This window comes from Brachionichthys hirsutus, chromosome 3, assembly GCF_040956055.1.
Source record: "Brachionichthys hirsutus isolate HB-005 chromosome 3, CSIRO-AGI_Bhir_v1, whole genome shotgun sequence".
Classification (NCBI taxonomy): Eukaryota; Metazoa; Chordata; class Actinopteri; order Lophiiformes; family Brachionichthyidae; genus Brachionichthys; species Brachionichthys hirsutus.
In genome coordinates, this window is record NC_090899.1 from 7,618,452 (window position 1) to 7,641,121 (window position 22,670).

General features: G+C 40.9%; 1 protein-coding gene across 1 annotated transcript; it reads left to right on the plus strand.

Moving 5' to 3' along the window:
- Positions 1-484: 484 nt before the first annotated feature.
- Positions 485-21,549, plus strand: hdac9b (histone deacetylase 9b). The gene is made up of 11 exons (XM_068756685.1): positions 485-593; positions 8,792-9,033; positions 9,319-9,493; positions 10,707-10,830; positions 10,944-11,065; positions 15,391-15,522; positions 15,811-15,926; positions 17,343-17,465; positions 18,000-18,177; positions 18,302-18,516; positions 21,058-21,549. Exons 1-11 carry the CDS (start codon positions 485-487, stop codon positions 21,391-21,393), a joined length of 1,872 nt encoding a protein of 623 aa, XP_068612786.1. The 3' UTR covers positions 21,394-21,549.
- Positions 21,550-22,670: the final 1,121 nt, after the last annotated feature.

The following is a 22,670-nucleotide window of genomic DNA, read 5'->3' on the forward strand; positions in this document are numbered from 1 at the left end:
TCTATTTCTGACACCTGTGGGCCATGCAGTTGTTGATTCACATGCAAATGAAGCTTGCTCCCTTCCTGGCTTGCATTACTGCCTCTGTGAGGTGCTCAGTGCTCAGTGCTCAGTGCACAGCTTTAGAGCAAGTCCGCTTTACATTTGTCTTCTACGCCGCACAGAGATTTTTCTGAGGGTGAAACAGCCTTCGATTTGGTAGAAATAGAGAGATAGACAGATAACACAAAAGCTGCACTTGTCCTCGTCAGTAAAACTTAGTATTTTGACCAGGATTTTGTGAAGGTAGCAGCTCAGCAGAGAGAGAGAGAGTGTGCTGTTTGTGCTGTTGCTCTACACACAGTGAGGCTGGTGTATCAGAGGAGGAGGCAGAGGAAGGGAGAGAGTTGCCTGTTATCGTGGTCTCTCCCCTGAGTGGCTGAGGGCTGGCTGTTGGTGACAGGAAACGCAAAGCCTGCAATGAGACCTGAGCGCTGAGTGGAGTATGCTGCAGACAATTTACGAGGGCGAGTCAAGTTTCTCCACAACAGAACGGCACGTTGGACACCAGCATTTCCCCGGCCAGCGCACCATGCACAACGTGAACAGCTCAGGTGATCACACAACCTTGTGCTCCTACAACTCTTGAGGAATCTTTGTTTCTATCCCCCTTTTCCTTCTTTTCCTTCCATTCTCCTGAATCCCTGAATCTGTTCCCTGCCTCCCCTCTTCGTCTTTGCCTCTCTCTCTCTCTCAAACACATTCGCTCTGTTCCTTTCTCCCTCTCTGACGTCCTCTCAACTCTTTGCGCTCAGCCGGGTCTCTCATTCTGTGTGAAACTCGAACTGAAAAGCGTCTAAGAACAGCAGCGTGGTAGGATCAGACACTTCTTCCTGAATCAAGGTATTTACTTCTGTGATGGTAAAGCCTGCTTCATGATTTTTCCTTCACGATTTGTGTCCAAAAAATGCTTCCGAAATAGTACAACGGTGCTGTTTTAAATGTCTAACATATGTAGACTCTGTTGTTTTGTGACTAAGATGAGGAAATACTTTGCTTTATTTGGATGAAATGAGTCACTGTGATCATGAAAGACAGTTCTGTTCCACAACATGCCATGTCAGTGAGTACCTTCTAGGGAACAGGAAGGACTATGACACTAATGCTGATGGGACAACTAAAAGGTTTCCCTTTTCACATTTAACACGTACAATGAGTGTTCTATTTTTGACCAGAGACGTGAATTGAAGGGCACATGGCTGACATCGGTATGAGTAACATCTATTCAACGTATTGTCTCGAGATGAGTCACGCCATTTCTTTCAGCATGCAGCTATAGATCAGACGAGGAAACTGTTGATTGAAATGAGTTCAATTGTAAAAATGTATTGTGCGTTGCCGCCAGGTAAAACAGAAGAAACTCACGTGACGTTAACTATTAAATATGCTTTTGATTTTAGATACATTGACTGTTTATAGACAAGTCCAAAACTCTGTCATAAAAAAACACACACGAAAAAATACAAAAACAAAGCAGTGCCGTTTGTGTGAATTCAGACAAGCAGAATTGAAACACCCAGAGGCAGTCAGCTTAACGTGAGGACATTTAAGATGAACACAAGTGGATGACTCGCTCCATCTCTGTCAATAGAGTGAACAATTTGAGCTTCAAGGCTTTCTTGTTTTGTCTAAAGTAGCGGCCGCAGAGACAAACAACAGATACACCACAAGCCTGAATTCAGGCTCCTTGCTTATTCTGTGGGTCAGCTATTCTTAGGTGAGTTATTTCCATCTTATGGCATTAGCCTGCTAAGATTAGGCGTCTGTGCCTTATCATTCCATCTCGGCATGCGCCTAATATAACAGTGGATCGGAACAAGATATTTATAGAGAATTCTACCCATTTAATTTGTTCTCTGACAAACATCGTCTATGCAAAATGCTATTCCAGTGTGACTTTGTGTGATCTTATTATATGCCATTGGTAACCTTTGAATTAACAGTCTTGGATATCAATTTATGGTTGCAAATATTGTTTGTGAAGGCATCATTATGTCTGCTTGATGGGTTATTCGCAATTGTTTATAAAAATATATCTTGACATTTTACATGATGGTCCTTCTCTACCGTTACATTTCAAGTAATGCGCAAAATTAATCACATTTTTATTCTGATTCGTGCCAGTAGCATGAAAGTTCTGACATAACAGTCCTCAGATGGGCTCTACAATATGAATGCTAAATATGATGTAAAATCTTACCCCCCCCCCCCCCCCCAATCTCACAGACAATAACCGTACCGAGCCTTTCAAGTCCTCTTCTCCATATCCAATTTTCATTCTGCTTGTCTCTGTGTGTTGGAAGTGCTCACCTACAAAGACATGAAACAAAATAATCCAAATGATTAGAATTTGTGTCTTTAATGCTCATCGGTTTGCTCATTATCAGAATAAGTATTTTTTAAACTGTAGGCAATAGTAATAGTAAGGTGAAGTGTTAATGGAACAATGGTTTCTGTTAATAAAAAAAAGTTAAATACACAGGTAGAAAAGTTCCTCCTTATGCTTGTCGATTATCTGTAATATTACGAGATTCTTTCCACTAATGGCCAATCTGCTATTGCTCTATAAATGATTGATTATGAATTTCATTTATCGTACAATCTTGCTCCAATGTAGCCAACAGAGAACAAGATAATAATGTACATTTTTGACAGCTGTATTTGCTCATTATCGACTGCCGTTTCCTGGATTTCCACCTTGCCTCTTCCTGGATAGAACTTCAGTTTATGTTGTTTTACGTGTCGCTGGCATGACAGGAGATGACTGGACTCCTGGCTCCCCTCACAAAAAGTTCTGCGGTGGTTCAGCTCGGCTCTCTTTGTTAGTGAATAGCCTGCAAGCCGCAGCTCTGGCTCAGCTGCAAGGACGAGCCCGACTCTTAAAAATAACCTGTTTCTTGCTTTAGACATGCCAGCTGCTGAAAATAACAAGGCACTTAATGAGAGATCCAGCACCACATTGCAGTCCCAAGCATCAGCTTTTTTTGCCCTCCAACATCTTCTGTATCTCTGGTTCTATTTATGCTGTCAGACTGGGAATTGAGATCAGTGACTATCTTAAGTGTTCGCAAAATGCATGCGATATTCAACAGTGTGTAAACACAAAGTGTGCCATTATCTACAATGCCAAAACTGATATGTCATTAATGGATTACACACATAATGACATTGTTGATCCGTGGACAGCATCACATTAGGGTCAAGATGCCCTCAGCCCAAGTGGCAAGTGTGTCATAGCATGCATCAGGGCCAACTGGCCCACCCACTTGTAAAGTACATCCTATGTTCACACACATACACACATCAAATCACTCAGCAAGCAAACAAAGAAAGAGGAGGAGATTGATTCATGTTTTTCACATTGATGTTGCCAATACATCCAGCTAAATTATATGTTATTGTATGGCATGCTGTATTCTTATACTATAAAAAACATGCTCTACAGCCGAGAGAAATACAAGTTGGTCTTAAGCGACTGATTGTTTTCCCAAACAGTTGGGCGTAACAATAGTTTAAACAACCTGCAACAGCCGCCGCAAACCAGGCAATTGAAAAGCACCTGAGAAAACAGCATTCCCACCTACTGTATATCTGAAGTCCATTCTGTGGCTCCCCGTTGCATCAATCTCTTGCAGAACAAGCAGAATGGCCTCAGTCTCATGATGTGTGCTCATCAGTATAAGTCCACCGTCGTCGTTTTCCTGAGCCACAGCGGAAAGGGCACTCAGCAGTAAAGAAAAGAAAAGATTTCTCTGCAAATGCCTCCATCCTCTTTAGATGGAGCCGCCCGCCCTCTATGAGGCTTGAATCTCGGCTGTGATGTTTTTACTTTGACAGAATCAGACGAGGCCTCTCGCCCATTGACTGCTGGGATTGGCTCCAGCTTGGCCCGCGACCCGATAGCGGATTAAGCGGTTAGAAAAATGAGAATCAGACGAGCCGCTACTCTGTCTTGTATAAAGTCATCTTGGGAGGCTGAAGTATCACATATTTATCTGGACTTGGATAATAGTTTTAACCGTAGCTGCAATGGTAGAGTCTGTCTTGATCGTGCGCTCCCACAAGTGGCTGTTGTAATGTTAATAGTGGGGAGCGATATCATTAGCAGACTCACAGCTCGTGCTGCGATTCCTGTCAGAATCTTTGATGTTTACAATTGTTTGTTCTCTATTTTCAAAAGCATAAAATATTTAGTTTTTCTTTGCACATTCCAAGCACATTCCACTAAAGATAAACTAAATCCACCATCACTGAAAACACAAAACAACAACAACAAACAAATAAATGAATGTTGATGTAATTATTTTTATATATTGATATATATTGATATGTTTCATTGGAAGGCACGTGGAACGCAGGTTCTTTCAGTGCTTATGAGTAAGCACTGAAAGTATAAAATATGAAGAAAATTATTTTACAGCTACAAATATTTACTATATTTTTCATAGTATATACATATAATGAGACATTTTAGAGTAATATTAATAGGACTGAATAAATCAGCAATATCTTTATTCCAATGTTGTTTTTTATAAATGCAAACATAAAAAAAGAACATTTCAGCACAGACACTTACTTTTGCATTACGTACCAAAGAAAAAAAGAAAAAAAAAGAATGCACTCTATATCTGCTTTCTCTCTGTTGTTTACCTCATCGGTGACACGCTATACGGCCCTACCAGTTTAACCATGCTCGCACACTGATGAACAGATGGCATTTTATGTGCTGAGATATTGTGCAATGTGACAGCAAAGAAAGGGGAGGAAGAAGACTGCAGGCTTGTAAACATGTTTCAGTACAATGCTGGATTTAAATGAGTATTTTTTAATCTGTACATTGACATATCTTTTGTTTGTACATAATTAAACTCTCCAGGACACAGTTAATAAAATATCAAGCTATCCACTATCACTAAACATAACATGTACGTATTATAATAGCACAATGTTTTTTGACGGCAACAAAAAGGAACTTTACATTTATAATAGGTTGTTAAGGTTAAGAATAGCTGCTCTATCTTTCTTTAATGGCTGAGATGTACACTGCTAATAACCAGTTTGAGACTTTGTGCACAACTGAGATAAGACAGATGACATTTTAATGTCAGGGTGCTTTTTTAAACTGCTACTCAAACCAGACTGAATAGTGACTTATACTTATATTTTCCTCTTCATTATAAAAGTCTGTATTTTAGTCGCCTCATCGGTAACAGTAACGTGACTTGTGAAGCGTGTATATTCCCTCTTTACAGTGGGAAACCTGCTAAATGTGGCTTGAGGCAAAAAAAAAAGACAGCCATCCAACATCTCAAATTAAGACTGATTATCAATCTAAGCGCCGCCAAGGCGGATGAGAGGCCGATCCGTTATAGAAATAAACACTTTGGGGACACCAGCAGTACGACACTGCCATGGGCGTGTGGCCACAGGCCATCAGTCACCCTGTCCCCCCTTGGCGGGCCCTCCACAGGGAGGAATTTGGACATGGGACAGGGTGCTTGCCGCCTACTTGTGCTAAAAACAAATTTGGGACCTGTCATTCATAAATCTCCTGTTTACCACTGCCTCGAGGCACTTCTGTGCACTTTCCACCAAGTGACACCTCATTTTTACCCAGATAAAGTATGATGCCATGCCAATGACACTATAGGACCACCAAACTACAAGTGGCACACTCCTCTTTGAGAGCGACCCGAAAGTTACATAAATGCGGCACTGCGCTTTTATTTTCGCCTGCGTTAAATTGAGCAGGCGGCCTCACAACTGTGACAGTCTTTCACACATTGTCTATATTAAGCCCCCTGCTCAGAACATAATTTATATTTAGCCCTGGTTACTGGTGGTTCCGTATTCTCCTCTGCCTGAGGAGTATTTTTGTAGCGCGGAAACATCATATATCAGTATATGGTGCATTTGACATGGATACACCTGATATACATGGATATAAAACCAGTGTATTCTGTGGTTGTAAAAAACTGTCAGAGGTTTGATTCTACTTTAACTTGTCTTTGTTTCAGTCAGAGCAGAGAATGCATTTTGAAGTTGATGTAAATTAGGCAGAGATTTCAGGAACAGCGCTGGCTTGCTATGCTCCCTCAACATTGTCATTCTATCCTTGCAGACACACAGTGGGTAAGAGCAGAACAAGCGCAATGGGTTGCATTTTCATCCTGGGCCATTTTATACAGCTCTGCATGTGAGAGCTCCTCTTTCTCCTTTCCCTGTTAAACCACTGTCTGATTTTGTGATGGAAGCTTAGCGTGATGTTTTGATCAAAGTAGAGATCATTACTGCCAGTCACAGTGAGGGTAAAGAATGAAACGTGATATTAATTAGATATATCGGTGGTGAATTCTTCCAGGCAGCAGATGTTTTTTTTTTGTTGTTGCTATATTTAGGTCCATTAGCACTAAGACTGTCTAGCTCGGTGAGCTATTCAATGGTTCACAGCTACACGGCTGCCCCTGGAACCTTGCCTGCAACAAAAGAGTCCTTTGTCAAGTACTTACAAGCTATGATTAATATCCTCTGTCAGGAAAGAAAGGGTCTGTTCTACAGGTGCCTGTTCCCGGCGCCTGTGGAGCTGCTGACCTCTTCTGTCATTTGATTGGAGCTGTTTTTAGAACACAGAGATAGGGATTAAAGGATGGGAGTCCCCATTACCTGTCTTTGCTCATTGAACATGATTTAGGTCATCGCTGAATTTCCACAGTGTGTCTGTGTGACTGTTGAAGGCTTTTATAAAGCTTTCTGTTTGTGTTCTCTCTGCTGGGGACTCCATCCTTATATAAGAGCTGCAAGGCTGGTATAATAGTCAACATGTCACATTGCTACTGTAGGCAGAAGATGACATGCAGTGAGACTCGATATCTGCAGGATGGGGAGACATAATTACGTTGCCAGCGTTGCCATGGCAGCGGCAAGTTAGGGTGGTGGATACTAGGGTGTGGGGGTTGTCACAGACCAGGATTGCGGCACTTGCTTTTATGTTTCTATTTATAATCATTACCGCCGCATACACATGGAATGGTGGTAATAAAAAAAAAACAGACTACAGGACATATAAAATGGGCACCAGTGAGCTTCACAGCATCACTGAGCAGTGACCCTAATTGATTGCTACTGGAATCTAACACTCGTCCTCTTGGAAGGTTTAAAGTGTTTTTTATTGCTATATTACTTTAGTTAATTAGGATAAATGCATAGCAGGACAAATACAAGGTTATTTGAACATATCAATTAGATCGTCAGTCTTATGCTGTGCTGGTCATGCAGCAAAGTTGCAGGTATTTGTTCCATCAAATGTAACTGAATGATAATAATTTGGTTTGATTTTTCACTGGTCTCTAAAGAGACATTACAACACCTGGTCAATGTGTAAATGTCCTTGAGTGGCACAACTTGAGCAGAATGAAAAACATGTATTTTATTTGTTATTATTTTACATTTGGTCATTACTCAAATATGGGCTTAAATGCTGTATCTTAAATTGGTCCTTGAAGGGAAACAATTGCTGCGGGAAAAATATTTTCATATTGTAGCAAAGATTCAACTAAATTCCGAAATGAGAACAGAAACAGAAAATTACTGCACAAAACAGTGATCGTCCTCTATAGAACAGAGAGCTGACGCAGCCCTGTTCCTTGTCTTCTTATTCTCAGTGGAACAACCTATATATAGAGCTTAGAGACAAATGTGGTGCCCTCTCACATTTTATCTGGCAATTATAATGAAGGTAGTTGTCAAAGATAAAAGTAGCTCTTCCTGATGCACCTTTTGTTGAATTCAAGAACAGAGATGGAGAGATCACAGGAACATGAATTCTGAAACACATGGGGGTCCAAGGCTGATCACCAAATAAAAGACTGAAGGCAACATTTGTTTAAGTGATTTGCCTGATGTTCTAATACACTCTAAACTAAAGCCGTTTATTAAATCAGCATATCTTAATAGAAGATGTGAATTCAAACAACTTAAGGAGATACTTGTTTACACTAATTACATCTGCTCCTAAATGAGTTATTGGCTGAACTCAGTGCTTTGTTACTATAGTTCCCAATTGTTCTATTGATTAATATATTTTCAATATTCTATGTCTATTTTGATTAGATTAAAAAAAGATTTAATTAAGTACATACATATATATATATTTAATATAGAAATAAAAATGCATTGGCTTCCTCCTGCAGTTCAAACACAAGCGGTAAAGATGAACCAGTGACTCTGGATGGGTAGGAGTGTACTGCTGTTTGTTTCTAGGTGTTGTACTTAAGTTAACTGAAATTCAGTTTATGGAATGAGTACCGGTAGTATTAATGTTTTTGCATTTGGACATTTTCTGATTAACACATTGAAATGATCTAAGACATTCTGTAATTGGTTTTCTCAAAGCGCTGTCGATAAACTTAATAATCAGGTTTTACAGAGACAGGAAGACAAACAGTGAGAAGATTTATTCAATTGCTTTAAATACCTATTTGACATTTTGCGCTAAACGCCATTGAGTCTGTTATGCGGCTCCTCCGTGAAGTTAAGTTTGTTTATAGAAACTACTATTACTATTCTAACAATTCTATACTATTATAGAACTGGAGGTTTCTACTCCTCCCTTTAATAACATGTGTTGTCCTGCAACATTATACAGCATATATTTTACAAGATTTGATTTATATACCAGTAAGCAAAATGCAATTAAAGGAAATGGCAAATCTTTTTTATTATTTTTTTCTTCTTTCCTCTCTGTGGACCTCAGTGGACATTAAGCCAGACGTGCCATTGACTGTGGACCCCTTGTCTCCGTTGGACCTCCGCACTGATCTGAGGATGCTGGGGCCAGGATCGGACCCAGGGATGTGGGAGAGGCAGCTGCAGCAGGAGCTCCTCCTAATCCAGAAGCAGCAACAGATCCAGAAACAGTTACTAATCAGCGAGTTCCAAAAGCAGCATGAGAAGTTGACCCGTCAGCACCAAGCTCAGCTCCAGGAGCACCTCAAGGTTAGCTTTATACGCAGTGACACAGTCCAGCACTACAGTATACAGCTCAAAATGCTGCAAAGTGCAGCAGAAGAGCTACAACATAGCATGGCATAAAGCAGGAAAGAAAAGACAACTCAGCGCAGCAGCATCTTGAGCTATTAAAGACCAGCATAAGTTTGTTTTTATGGACGAACACGGAAAAGTCCATCACAGCAAAATGGAACCTTCATAAAGACAGGGTTTTTAAAAATAGATTTAACAGTTTGCTCATATGTGCTGACTTGAAGCCTGTCTGTTTCTCAGCTCCAGCAAGAGCTCCAGGCAATGAAACAGCAGCAGGAGCTCGCAGAGAAGGAGCGTCGTCTGGAACAGCAGCAGCAGCAGCAGCAGAACCAGCAGGAGAAGGAGCAGGAGAGGCATCGACGAGAGCAGCATGCTTCCAGCCTGATCCTCAGGGGGAAGGAGCGCTCCAGAGAGAGTAAGAGCTCGGCACCACCGTCATTACCATCTCCTTACCATCAGGGGTGGAATTAGTCACTTAGAGGGCCTCCGGCAAAGGAGAGAAGGCACCCCACGACCATAACCCTCACCATATTCAATCTCTTGTTTTTTTTTTTTTAGAAATTACATTAAAATAGCATTATTTTAATGTATATTCATTGGATATTCATTTTACAGGGAAATAAGTCCGGTTTAAAAGTTCCAGAAAAATACAGCCGAGAGAATACAAAAATCCCATAATGATAATATAGAATAAATTAAGGAAAATTCAAGCACAACAACAGAGTGACTATTACTTTCTGTCTTTCTTGCTGTAAAGTCACGTGCATTGTTGTGGATTTTTAGTTATTACTTTAGTTATACAATTATATATTGTATAAAAAAGGCAGCAGAGATAGTATTTTTGCCAGGTTGACAATTCATGTATTTTATTTTGGAATCAGGAAGGGTTGTAATAGATGACACGCATTGCATTATCTTTGCTATTCGAGGCACATTATTTGATCTTGAAGATGGCTGGAAACAAGGGAAATTACAAAAGTAAAGTCACAATCATTATTTGATAAAGGGAAGCAAACAACAATATTATGTTTAGTGCATACAATCTAACTATTACAAGCAAACGATGACAAAAAAGGCAGCGACAGTTACGCTTTTAGAATACAAGAGAAAATGTATTTGAATAGCACAGTGGAAATAACTTTGGATATAATATTTCATTTCTCTTTTTTTCTTCTATCTAATAATAGTCTAGATTTATGGCTTGTCAGGTTGGGTAACTTGAAACTGTACCCTGTAACCCTCCAATGGGAAAGAACATCCCTCTGCAGTATCACATTGACAGCTTGAAAAAAACAACATTTTATACACGCACACACACACACACACACACACACACACACACACACACACACACACACACACACTGTATATATATATATGTAGTTATACATACAGTGTAGTGATGTTGGACCACTAGGGGGAGATCTTCCTACACTAGTTTTGGCTGCTCTGGAAGATAAAAACTCACTCTGAAGGAAAATTTAAAATCAGCCAGTAATTCATATGTGACAAAACAAGTTAGAAAAGCTGCAAGCTAAAGTAAGATGAAGGAACAGGCAATACTGTGGCTATGAGTCATAGCCCTAGGGTAACCTCAATCCCTTTGGTTCCGTCTTTTGGTCTCACAGGTGCAGTGGCCAGTACTGAGGTAAAGCAGAAACTCCAAGAGTTTCTGTTAAGCAAAACAGCCAAGGAGCCTTTCAGCAATGGGGTCCATCAGTCTTTAATCCACCACCAGAAACTGTGGTACACGTATGTATTTCCTGTTGTATCACACAGAGGCATCAGATATACAGTAAATGCAGATTGTATTCAAATCCAATAGAAGCATAATCTGTGCCGCTGCATTGACTTCTCTTTATCAGATCCTCTCACCACACGTCACTGGACCAAAGTTCTCCCCCTCTGGATGGCTCATCACTCACCTGTCAGTATATGCTGCCATCACCCATAGAGAGCAAGGACGACTTTCCCTTGAGGAAGACAGGTTCGTTCGTTTGCATACACTCTGACAGTACAGACACAAAAATGCAAATATAGACAAATCTGCAGAATACAAGATGTCAGCGGTAGCGTTTAGATGCTGACTTCTACGAGTAAATGTACTTTTACATCTTTGGTTTGTTAATAAATCAAATGTCTTGTAGAACCCCTGTCGGTCAGGAGGTTGGCGTACTCAGTACTTCATCAGGTTGCTGAGGAACTCCTAATTACATTAGTGAGGCTCATTATGAACCCAGCACTGCCATCACTACCGTTTGTCCTTCCAGGACTCAAGAGAAAACATTCATAAGAGGTGACACACGCCCAGGAAAGCAACAAAAATCTTCCTCGTTCCTATCGGGATTAAACTTAAATAACAACACCTGAACACATCTTAACTTTAAACTTTCACTTCACAAGTTTAAACGTTAGGGTAATTGCTGTTATTTGCAATGAAATGACCTTGCCATTTTAAAGAACAAACCCCGTTTGTTCCTACACTACAATAATAAACCCATTCCAAAGCCTCTTTGAACTGTTAAGTAGTAAATGGGAGAATTAGAGCACATTAATTTCTCCCGAGTTATTGGCTTTAGAACCTATTTTGAAAAGATACAGGTTCCCACCAAAAAGCAGCTCAGGTTTGTTGGTTTAAAGTTCAAGGAACCCTTTGGGGATGGCTGTGTAAATACAAATTATTCCTGACTCTTGGTTTGCACGAGAAAATGTGCTCGCAGAGCTGAAAACTTCATAATTCTGCAATGAGGTCACCAAATTACATTATGCTCTTTTCCCCACTGTGTCTCTTTTACTTACATTGGAAAGCAATTATACTTCTTGAGTTGTTTAACTACAGGCCTGTCAGGTTGTGTGTATACACAATTTCAAGATCAGGCGAATGAATAATATATGGTACATTACAGTCACAGCAGTAAATAAAGGTAAATGAATGCTTTATCAGCTTTTATTTCCTGTTTACTCTTTGATTCATATCATCTGCAGAACTATGTAATACATCTTCTATATATATTTACATCTCTGATTCATGCCTTTATGATAACTAGTTGCCTCAAACATGTAATAACCGGTCAAAGCCGGTTTAAAATCACATTTGTGGTACTATTGTTTACTTTGTATTGTAGACTCAAAAGGTTTGTTACAAACAAATGAGTGGATGAATAGACTTTCAGGATCTGCTGTTTTAAACACAACACTTTTGAATTCACAACTGAATCATGCACCCATTTCTGTGCCTGACTATTGATCAAACTCTTTCATGCTCTTTGGATTCCCGAATCTATATGTGGTCATTTCCTGTCGGTCATTCCTCCCCCACTTCCTGTCTGTCTACATTTAAGTCCTCTCAGTCCGTGGCACCGGAGGGGAACACACAAAGGTAGTGTTGTTCCTTGAGCCACCGGTTGTCACTGATAGCTGATTGGCAGGTTTTGCCGGGTTAAGAGGTGCAGGCTTGGATGAACCTCGACAGGGCTGTTTGTTTAAGCAAAGATAGCTTTCTCAAAACAAAGTGGAGATGACTCAAGGACTCCATGTCGGGCTCCCTACTGCTTCACTTGGCCAGGGGGCTGATGACCACAATGAGGCCCATGATGTGGATGTAAAATATATAGTGCGTGGTAGGTTGGTGATTGACAGAAATAAATAAATACATTTTCTTTAAATTGGATTCAAATAAGCGTCATGATTCTACTAATTTATTATCTACTTGAACAGAAGAATCAACAAGTCCTCTTGTTCTCTAAATATCCCGTGAAGTAAACAGTCTGTGCCACAGACCGGATGCAATGCCCTTGGCTTTATTTTATTCAGTCATTTTAAGAAGTTCATGTGATTAACTTGTTTACTTGGGATTCATCCTCTTTGTTTCACTTGCAGGGACTAGAATAGATGGGACGCGATAGTCTGTGACAAGAATAGTTGCAGCTTAGCAGTAAGGAGTGCAGCAACCGCTCTGGTCTTGACCCAGTTATCAAATGTGTGCATGCAGCAGGTGCAGGAAACATTCTCAAAATAATTCTGCAAAGGTAAATTTAAAAAAGCTCAGAGCAAATAACTTCTGTGGGGAAGCATACAATACAATATCAGAAACATGAATGAAGAGATTTAACTTGATCTATCGATCTATCTGTCTGTAATTGCTAGATGTTGAGGTTTTTTTTTCAATGTGCAGCCCCCAATAAGCATTAAATCATTTGAGTGATTCACCAGTCAGTTTAAACCAGAACGCAGTATGAATCTTTTTTTTTTTCGAACACACACAAGTTTTCCACACAGCCATCTGTCCAAATCCGAGCTGTAATGGACACGGGCACTCGCATTGACAGCAGTGGTGTTAAAATTCAGATTGAGTAAAGATAGCATAACGCATTGACTTGCAAAGCCGCTAGCCCTGCAGCACCTTCAGAGGCAATAAGGCGATTGATTTATGACTATAGTGCAGCCATTGCTGCATGTTTTCATTAACTGAGAAGCAGCAGCAGAGGTGGCCCAGGTGTTTGGTGTATGTGCTTTGCCGCTGCCTTCCTTGCTGCCTGTTGCACTGCGCACCAGAGCATTCTTTTCCATGGAGACCAGCGAGAAAGTGTTTGTTCCCATGATGCTGTCTGGTGTTCCTGTGGCGACCAATTGGGATGCGTAGCTTGGCGGCAGCAGTGTGTAAAAATAGAAAGCAATCAAGGCAGCAGGGCGTGAAGCAGATTCATACGACTCCCAACAGCGTTTTCTCTCCATTTATCTCTCCTGCCTCCTTTCTTCCGCTCTCACTCTTTCATTCTACCTCGCACCCGCAGGATTAGAGGTCTGCGCCTCGTATTATAGAAGAGGGTTTTGCTGCTTTTGACAAAAGCCAGAAATAGCATCATCTGGCCTGCTCTCCGAGCTGTGCCCCCATCACCATGCCTCCTCTCGCCTCCTCGCTGAAGCGCGCCTACGTCACAACCCGCTTCAATATGTATAGCTGTCTGTTGTACACATCGCAAAGGACCTATTTAAAGATCGAGCTGAACTAAATAATTGAAATTGGGTTGTCTCATAGACAAACTGTCGTTCATTCAAAAGACCACAGCATCTATTCTGTCTGGTTATTTGAGAGTGTAACATTAACGGTGAGATTCTTTGTCCTAAGGGTTGATGAGAATGAGACACGATGACCTACTGAGTAGCTATCACTGTGACAAAACTCAAGCAGGACCCAACAGTCAGACAGAAAAGCATTTATTTACACCACGTAACTGATTCCTACGTTATTCAAAATCATTTAAATGCCTGCACCTTATTTATTTTTATATATACAGTATATATTTTTTTACTATTTCGTTGTCGTTCTTTTATTAGTAGCAGGGCTGTACATGTAACTAACCTTCATCACTCACCCACTCGTCACTCAGACACTATATTCTCATTGATGTTTATTTTAATGCTGTCTCTGTTTTTGCATGATTGTTTGATGTTTAATTTTGCAAGACTAATTGGTGTGTAACACATTTCATTTAAGCCTCATCTACAATATACACACCATGTGTGATATATATAACTAGGAAAAGGAAAATTAAGAACATATGGAACTTTCAGTTGTGCATCTTATCTTATATGTCCATTAACCTCAGTTTATTGTTGTATAATAATAATAAAATAAAATAAATAATTTCGAATTATATAAGAGAGTATCCATTCTCAGTAAATCAATATTAAAAAAGGAGGTTTTTATTAAATATCCTTAAATCTATCATTAATGACAATTTAAACATTTGAATGCAATTTCTCTATTGTGAAGGAAAATCTCGTAGCATTTCCATCAACACTGGTGGCCTGGATTTTTAAGCCGGGATCCGTTCAGGCCAAGCCGTGTGTGAGAGTGCGTTTGGACTGTGTATTTGGGTATCTCTGTTTCGCATTAGGAGGAGGGGGCGTTGGGAGAGCCTGAAACATCTGCCATGTTTTTGTGTTAGTTTAACTGCTGCTACTGTATCAGACTGTGGTCACCAGGGCGGCAGGTAGCGGACTATTTCACTTAGGGCCTGTGTGTTGCTCAACATAATTTAGTCCATATGAGGTGGAAATGGGCCCGATCCCGACTCACTTAATTTATTCGAAACCCGCTCTGAATTTCACTGAAGCTGAAATTGTTACATGTTGGAAGTGTGACAACATTGCTTATTTAAAAAAAAAAAAAAAAAAGATTTAGAGTCTCTTTATTTCTGCTTTGGTTTTCACCTATTTTATATGATGTTACTGTTGTATTTTGTAATGTTCACTCCATAACTTAAGAGAGAAAAGAGAGAGAAAAAACATGTTCTTCATGTTTTCTAGCGTCTGAGCCCAACCTGAAGGTACGATCCAGACTGAAGCAGAAGGTAGCAGAAAGGAGGAGCAGCCCGATGCTCAAGAGAAGAGATGGGAACGTCATGACTCCATACAAGAAGAGAGCGCTGGAGCTGATGGGTATGTAAAACTGCTGGCTGCATTTTGACTTGCCTTTTTGTCAAAAATTATGTATTTTCTTTATATTATAATTATATCTTTTTATTTAATGTTTTCTGAAATCAGTATTTGCCTATATTTGGGCGTTATTATTAGAGCTGCATAATAATTAGCTGTTTTGCAGTGCAGCCAGGCCCACACACAATCAACTGTTGAGAGCCTGCAGCTGTATCGCCAAACCTCTGTGTATATGTGTTGTGTGCAAAGTGCGAGCATGCATACTGTTTCTAACTCCTTGATGTTTTGTAGACTCTACGCCCACTAACAGTGCCCCTGGCTCTGGCCCCAGCTCCCCAATAGGGGCCTCCAGTGCCTTAGGTGCTGAAAATGGTCCCTCTTCTCTGCCTACTACCACCAAAACGGAGGTATGTTTATAAATAATCAGCCCTGCTATTGATTTGTCAAAAAATGAAAGAAAAAAAGACTCATTATTCTGCACAAAAATCAGTCAGGGCACCAAATGCCTGTCTGCCCTACTGCTGCTACCAATAAAAGCAGCCATTTGTCTTCTGTCTGTTCTACTTCAGTGAAAATATCTCCCCACACTGATGTTTAAGAGGCACAACTTGACCCACAAGTCTCATTACCCCTGGTTTGCTTGTGCAAAGATGATACATCATGCAGGAAAATAAATGGCCTCTATCAGTATTGAAATTCAATGCTCAAACATTACTCACCAACATTTTTATTCTTAACAATCCATTTTTATATTTTGTAAAACAAGAAGAAAAAAACCAAACCCTTAATAGTTTGACTTGGATATTGCTTTTGGCTTGTCACTGTATTTCTGTCACTGAGCTGGCGGCACGCCTGTTGCAATGCGTTCTGAGGCGGTTCCCAATAGAGTCATGGCTGACCAGAGCTCCCCTTGGACCAAGCTCACAAAGCAGACCATTATAAATGGTGGCAGATATGACACATCTCTGCACAATCTTAACCAAACAGCTGTGCTTTCTTTAACCGTCACTATTAAATCTACTGTGGATGTCCAGCTTCTCAGAGAAGGCAGAGATGCACTGACAGCAGACTGGAGGTTGGCGCTTACGGAGACAGACAAACTGATTTTTATTGATATCACAGGCACTGGTAGTCAAAGACGTCCACATGCAAATAACATAAACACACAGGATTGCTATTGTATCAGCCCAAGCTGAGGCTCTCATGAAAGTCACTGGTGGACTCTGGGGGTGCCTGTAGACCTCATGCCTGCAGCAAAAGCAAGGCATGTTTTTGCACCGTTACATTAGGTATCCTTTTTCAGAGGGAACGGGTCCCTCGGGTCAGATATGGGCCGGATATCCACATACAGGTCACTGAGTACTGGTGTGGGTTGGAAGGATAAACATGGCTGTTCTAAACCACATGCTGTTCTGCTTCTCTGCTGGGTACAGGAAGTATGCCCCAGTGCTGATGTTCTCTGAGGGAGGAGCCCGAGGGTGGGGCCCGGGGAGTAAGGGCAGGCAGCTGGCTGATCTAAGAATGAAAAACGGAGGGTGGGGCAGTAGATTTAGAGGTTTTCAGTGGTTTGTAAAAGCACATTATCCTCGCCAGTGCCATTCAGTGACACTCCAGGAAACCTCTGCTCGCCACTCTTTTTTATATCATGCTTAGCAAAAAGTCATACCTTTCTGTCTGCAGCAAGGAGGGCTGCTGTTCGTCATAGTGCATTAACATTTATGCCGCTGCTCGTGTTGCCTTTTGAAATTGTCCATAGTGGGATTCCTAAATCTGTCAGCCCCTCCTAAATCACTCTGTTTCTCCATCCCATGTGTTTGATGTAGAGATGGCCCTCACAGCCGAGATTATTCCGACCTGAGGGCTCTGTGTCCATGTTGAACTTGTACACATCTCCCTCCTTGCCCAACATCTCCTTTGGGCTTTCAACTGCATCCTCACCCATCAGCGTGAGTACAGTTTTATATTCTTATTAAATTTGTGTTTTACATGAAATAAAATCATAACCAGTTAATCAATTTACCGGTTAGTGGTTTGGTTTTATGGCTGGCTTCCTGGGATCCAAGTAAACCCAGGGGTCGCCGACCTGTGGCCTTGAATGATTTTATATCCCTTAGATAAATATTGTTCTTCAGTGTCTTGTGTCAGGCATGCTCTTATCGTCCCCTATTACCTCATTTATCACAGCCTTAAAAAGGCAGCGTCCACTAATGTGCTACTCTTGATAACACAGCACATGATCTATCATCTTTTAGCTTCATGGCACATTCCACAGAGCCTTTTCTCAGCAATGAATTCTAACCATTGATGGATTATGATTTCGGCATCACCTAATATATTTCTAACTACAGTGCAAGAACCAATTTCATTTGCAAAAAAAAAGCATTTCATATTTAGGAATTGGGTCGTTGAAAGGGACCATTACGTTTTCTGACAAATTGTTATGAATGACTTCTTCATATCATCTCTGTCTGTTCGCTCAGGCTGCCATTGGGTATAAGGACAGATCAACAGAAATCAAGCATGGATTGCCTGGGCACCTGCTGGGCCCCGTGCCCCTTCAGACAGGCCTTGAGACTAAAGTGAGCCCCAGTCATCAGGCCCTTCTCCAGCACCTCCTCCAGAAGGAGCAGATGAGAAAGCAGAAAATGCTCTCCTCCGGTAACTTGATGTTCAGCATTACATTATCTTTGTGCCTTACACGATAGACTAACACACTATAAATGCATTTTATTTTTCATTAAATAAATGCAATTTAAACTTCCTTACCTTGTCCTTTATCAAGGCCAAGGCTCGGCTCCATCTCACCCACAGTCCCCTCTGGCCATGAAAGATCGGCCCCCCAGCAGTCGGCCTAAACTCCCAAAACACCGGCCCTTGAACAGGACCCAGTCTGCACCACTACCCCAGAACACATTGGCACAGATTGTCATCCAGCAGCAACACCAGCATTTCCTGGAGAAACAGAAGCAGTACCAGCAGCAGGTCCATATAAATAAGGTATTATTTCATTCATCAACAATGGGGACTGATTTTGATTCTCAGATTGCTTTCCCCAGCATTCTGTATTCCTTTTCAGGCCTCACAAGATCTTGTTTTATTTCTGCCTCATTTCATAATTTTAGGCACACAAATGCTGACCTGCTTATATCTTATATTATATATAAGCATCTTATATTTTCTTCATCTACCTTTAGTTAACAGACCTGAGCTGTTGTCTCTTTTTCCTGGATAATTTCCGCAAAGCAAAAAAAACTTTTGCTGGACTTCAGATTGGGGCGAAAAAAAAAAAAAAACTGCTTCCCCAGCACTAATTCTGTTATCGTAGCTTAAGGCATCAGTTGCTGTTCACATGCTAACTCTGTGAAATTCAATTCAGCTAAGTTCAAATGAAGGAAAGAGTGCCCAGAATACATTTTGTTCCTCTGTGGCAATATTTGTGTTTCTGTTAGCTGGCCGAGGTGACCTTGCTATACACAGAGTGTAATTATTCTGGTGAGCGACGTGTGTGAGGTGGCAGACACTGTGAAAGGCCGCATTGTGTGTGCTCACATATTGATGTGTCCCATTGCTGGGCCTGAAAGAGCCATGGGAACCATAGAGCAACTCTAGAGCATGTTAATGAATAGGACTAAAAGTAATAAAAAAAGCACAAAGCACCATAGGCCCTTATTAAGTTGTACAGTGTGGATGTCCAGCTGTAGTCATAACAGAGTTCCTGTTAGAATTAACAACTAACAAGTCTCTCTGCAGAGGAGTTGAGTTATTCAGGAATAATACTTAATGCAATCATTGTTATTATTAATAAAATAACTCTGCAAAGTTAGTTAGAAAAGAGCTTCGGACAAATTGTTAGACCATGTCTGGAAACATGTGAACCCGCCCTACTCAGATCACTCAGGCCTATGAGATCGCAAGTAAAGCCTCTTTAAGTGCAGGTTAAAAATGTTCTCTAATCGGGGATGAGCCCTCAGTGTTTATCGAGAGGGATCGCTGAAACATTGCCCTAATTAATTTACCAGCGGAGGCTTGAGTACGCCTGTTTTTAAATGTCCTAAAGTGCCCGCAACAGCAGGGGGTGCTAATGGGAGTCCACAGGAGCTTAGGGATTTTAGGAGGTATGAACAGTGCTTGCTAATTCCAGGGTAAGGAGGCTAATTCTTATAGCTGAGGGGATCTTTACATTTTATTTATTTATTTATTTAAAGGCCTACATTCTGTAGACATGTATAGTTGTTGATTACCAGCTGATGCAAGCCTTTCTGCCCTGCTCTTGGAGCCCTCTTGTGGCTTAGTGCTCAAATCAGGGCATCATTTTTTTTTTACTTTTTCAGCCTGACTTTGAACTCACATGCCTGTAATTACCCTAAGAAGGAATTGACAACTATTTTGTGCATTTACCCCCTTGAAGATCTATTTTTTGCAGCTGTTCAACCTCTTTCTACTGAATGCTCCAGATGAATCTGTTGATCTGCATTTAGAATTGATTCTCTTTTTTTTTTTTAATTAATGCATTTTTAGGGAACGTAAGATCAACCAAGAATAGATTTGGTGAAAATATGTGTGTGCATCATCTCGGCAGTAAGTATCATATCGCAGGCACATGAATTGATGCCTCTGGAGTGGATTGATTTCTATCCAGTAGTACCATGCACGCTGTTTATACCTTCTTTAGGGAGCCTATTCATTATCATGCCTTTGTTAGGGCCCTGTTTGCAGAAACTGACAAAGTTTACAGCTGAAAATGCTTGATTTACTGACGGCAAGACTTTCTGCATTCCTAACTGTATTTTAGAAATGTAAAGTTACTGATACTGACACTTATGCAGGACAGCTACTATTATTGAATTTTATTAACTTGCATATAAAGGAACAATGACAAATTTGATTCTACCGCTAAACCTCGTAAAAATGTGGTTTACCAAACCCACTTGTCAGAAATCGGTTTATTTGACATTTTCATATGATTTAAGTTACACCTTAGTTTTAAGTGGGTATAAATGCTCCCAGTTGACAGTACAAATATGGCATTTAATGCACCGGCATCCTGCAATATCTATTTAAGCTTGTTTTCCAAGCCTAAGAGGCTCTGTGTTTTGTTCCACAAGTCAGTTGGCAAAAATACAGTGTCAGACCTGATTCATCGACATAAAAAAAAGCAAATACGAAATGTGGCTTTTGTGGCTCTAATTGTACTTCACACTGTTAACTGGAACAATTTTCCTTCAATTTCGAGATTACTGAGGTTTTTGGCAGTGTAAAGTTATGATTTACCAATTTAACAGTCTGAAAATGGTGTTAAGTTAGTATAGATATGACACAATTGTGAATTATTGTATTTATATAGCTGCAAGCAGGAATTTGATGAATTATATGGGTCGTGAAACAAATCACAGCTCTGGGTGTTTTTGCTTTATTGTTATTGTCCGTTAGAAACCACATATACACGTTTTATTTTGCTTCACTCTCTTAAAAGGTTTAATTGTTAAAGATCACTGGCTGCAGGGCATGATCATTAATGCGATGACAATGTGTTTGCAGCTGCTGTCTAAGTCCATTGAACAGTTACGTCAGCCCAGTGCACACCTGCAGGAATCTGAGGAGGAGCAGGAGGAGCAGCAGCAGCACAGAGAGCAGACTGAGATGCAGGAGGACCGGCTGCCCCCTGGAGGAGTCATCCGGAAGCACACGTTGAGCAGTCACAACAACGGCGGCTCGATCAGTGAGCTGACTGATGCTCACTACAGGGTCATCAAGGTTAAAGAGGAGCCGGCTGATAGCGAGGATGAAGCCTTGACCAATCAGAGCCTGGAGTCAGAGCAGAGCACCTATCTTCACCAGGTCAAAGGGAGACTGGTGATAAGAGCCATGATATGAAAGGGGGATACAATGAGATCACACACTCGCAACATTCACAGATAAACAAGTCTCTACAACATCCACATTTCTGCAGTTTAGAAACACACACACATACACGCACACACACACTGCACAGTAGCGCAGCTGAGCTTATCCGACACACTAAGACTTTATGTAGTGATCTCTGTAAAATAACTGTTTCACTCTGTGTATATATTATGAAGATATTTTGGACCGTTCTTTTTTGGAGCTGCTTTGATTGTCTTCAGTTTGCTCAATTTACATAAAGTTGTATGTAAATAAACAGTGGATTTAGCATCAAAGATGATTTGTAGAGTAAAGGTTGAACAGGTGCACACCTTTAAGGAGCCACCTCGCGTTCCCATTGTGTATATTTTTGTCTTGAAATGTTTGAATGCTTCTATCCACTTCCACTTTGAGTCATAAAGTCCTCACAGTGAGTTAAGGAAACACTCTGCTGTCTGTGATGATGCTCCATGTTCAATGTTATCTGAACTGAACTGAAATAATAATGAACATCTGTCTTAGAGAGAATGTATCCTTAAATCCTCACCGAGGATGCGCCCTTAGGGCAGATTTATGCCCCAGGAGCGATATTGCCATTGGAATATGGTTCGCTGCTCGTATAACAATTTGAAGGATAAAACACTAAATCCCTGCTTGGGTGTGCAGGCGTCTCCTGACACACCCCGAGTCTCTATGTCTTTCTCTCGGAGCAGTCCCAGATCCAGGACTCTGTGTTAAGCCGTGCTCTCCTCCCTCGCTCCCTCTGGGTTCAAATCAAAGCTCAACGGATTCCTGCCCAGCTTTCAGCAGCGGAGTCAGACAGAGAGAAAGAGAGAGAGAGGGCTGGGCAGGAAATGCCTTCTAGAAGCCAGGACTTGGAGTGATTCATGTGTGCAGGAATGTGGAGAGAGGAGGACCTAGGGTTGGAGGAGTCCAAGGGGCCAAGCTTGAGAATTGATTTACTGTCAAGGAGAATTACAAAGTGAGTGGGGATATGGTTAAGGGAGTCCCTTTTAAAGGGAATCGCTTCCTTTGTATTCCCTAGTGGCATGCTTACCTCAACATGCAGGTTTGATGTTACTTCAATAAAAAACCCTGGATCGGACCTTCTCTTTTTTTTTTTTAAAGCCTGCTTTCCACTAAAAGTGCCCATTGCAACATGTATAGTCTGTCTTAAAGTGATCAATCAAATGCATAGCTGTAAACCTTCCTGTTTCATTTGTATCATTGACTACTAAATGTTCGAAAATGCTAGTATGAGGTTCTGT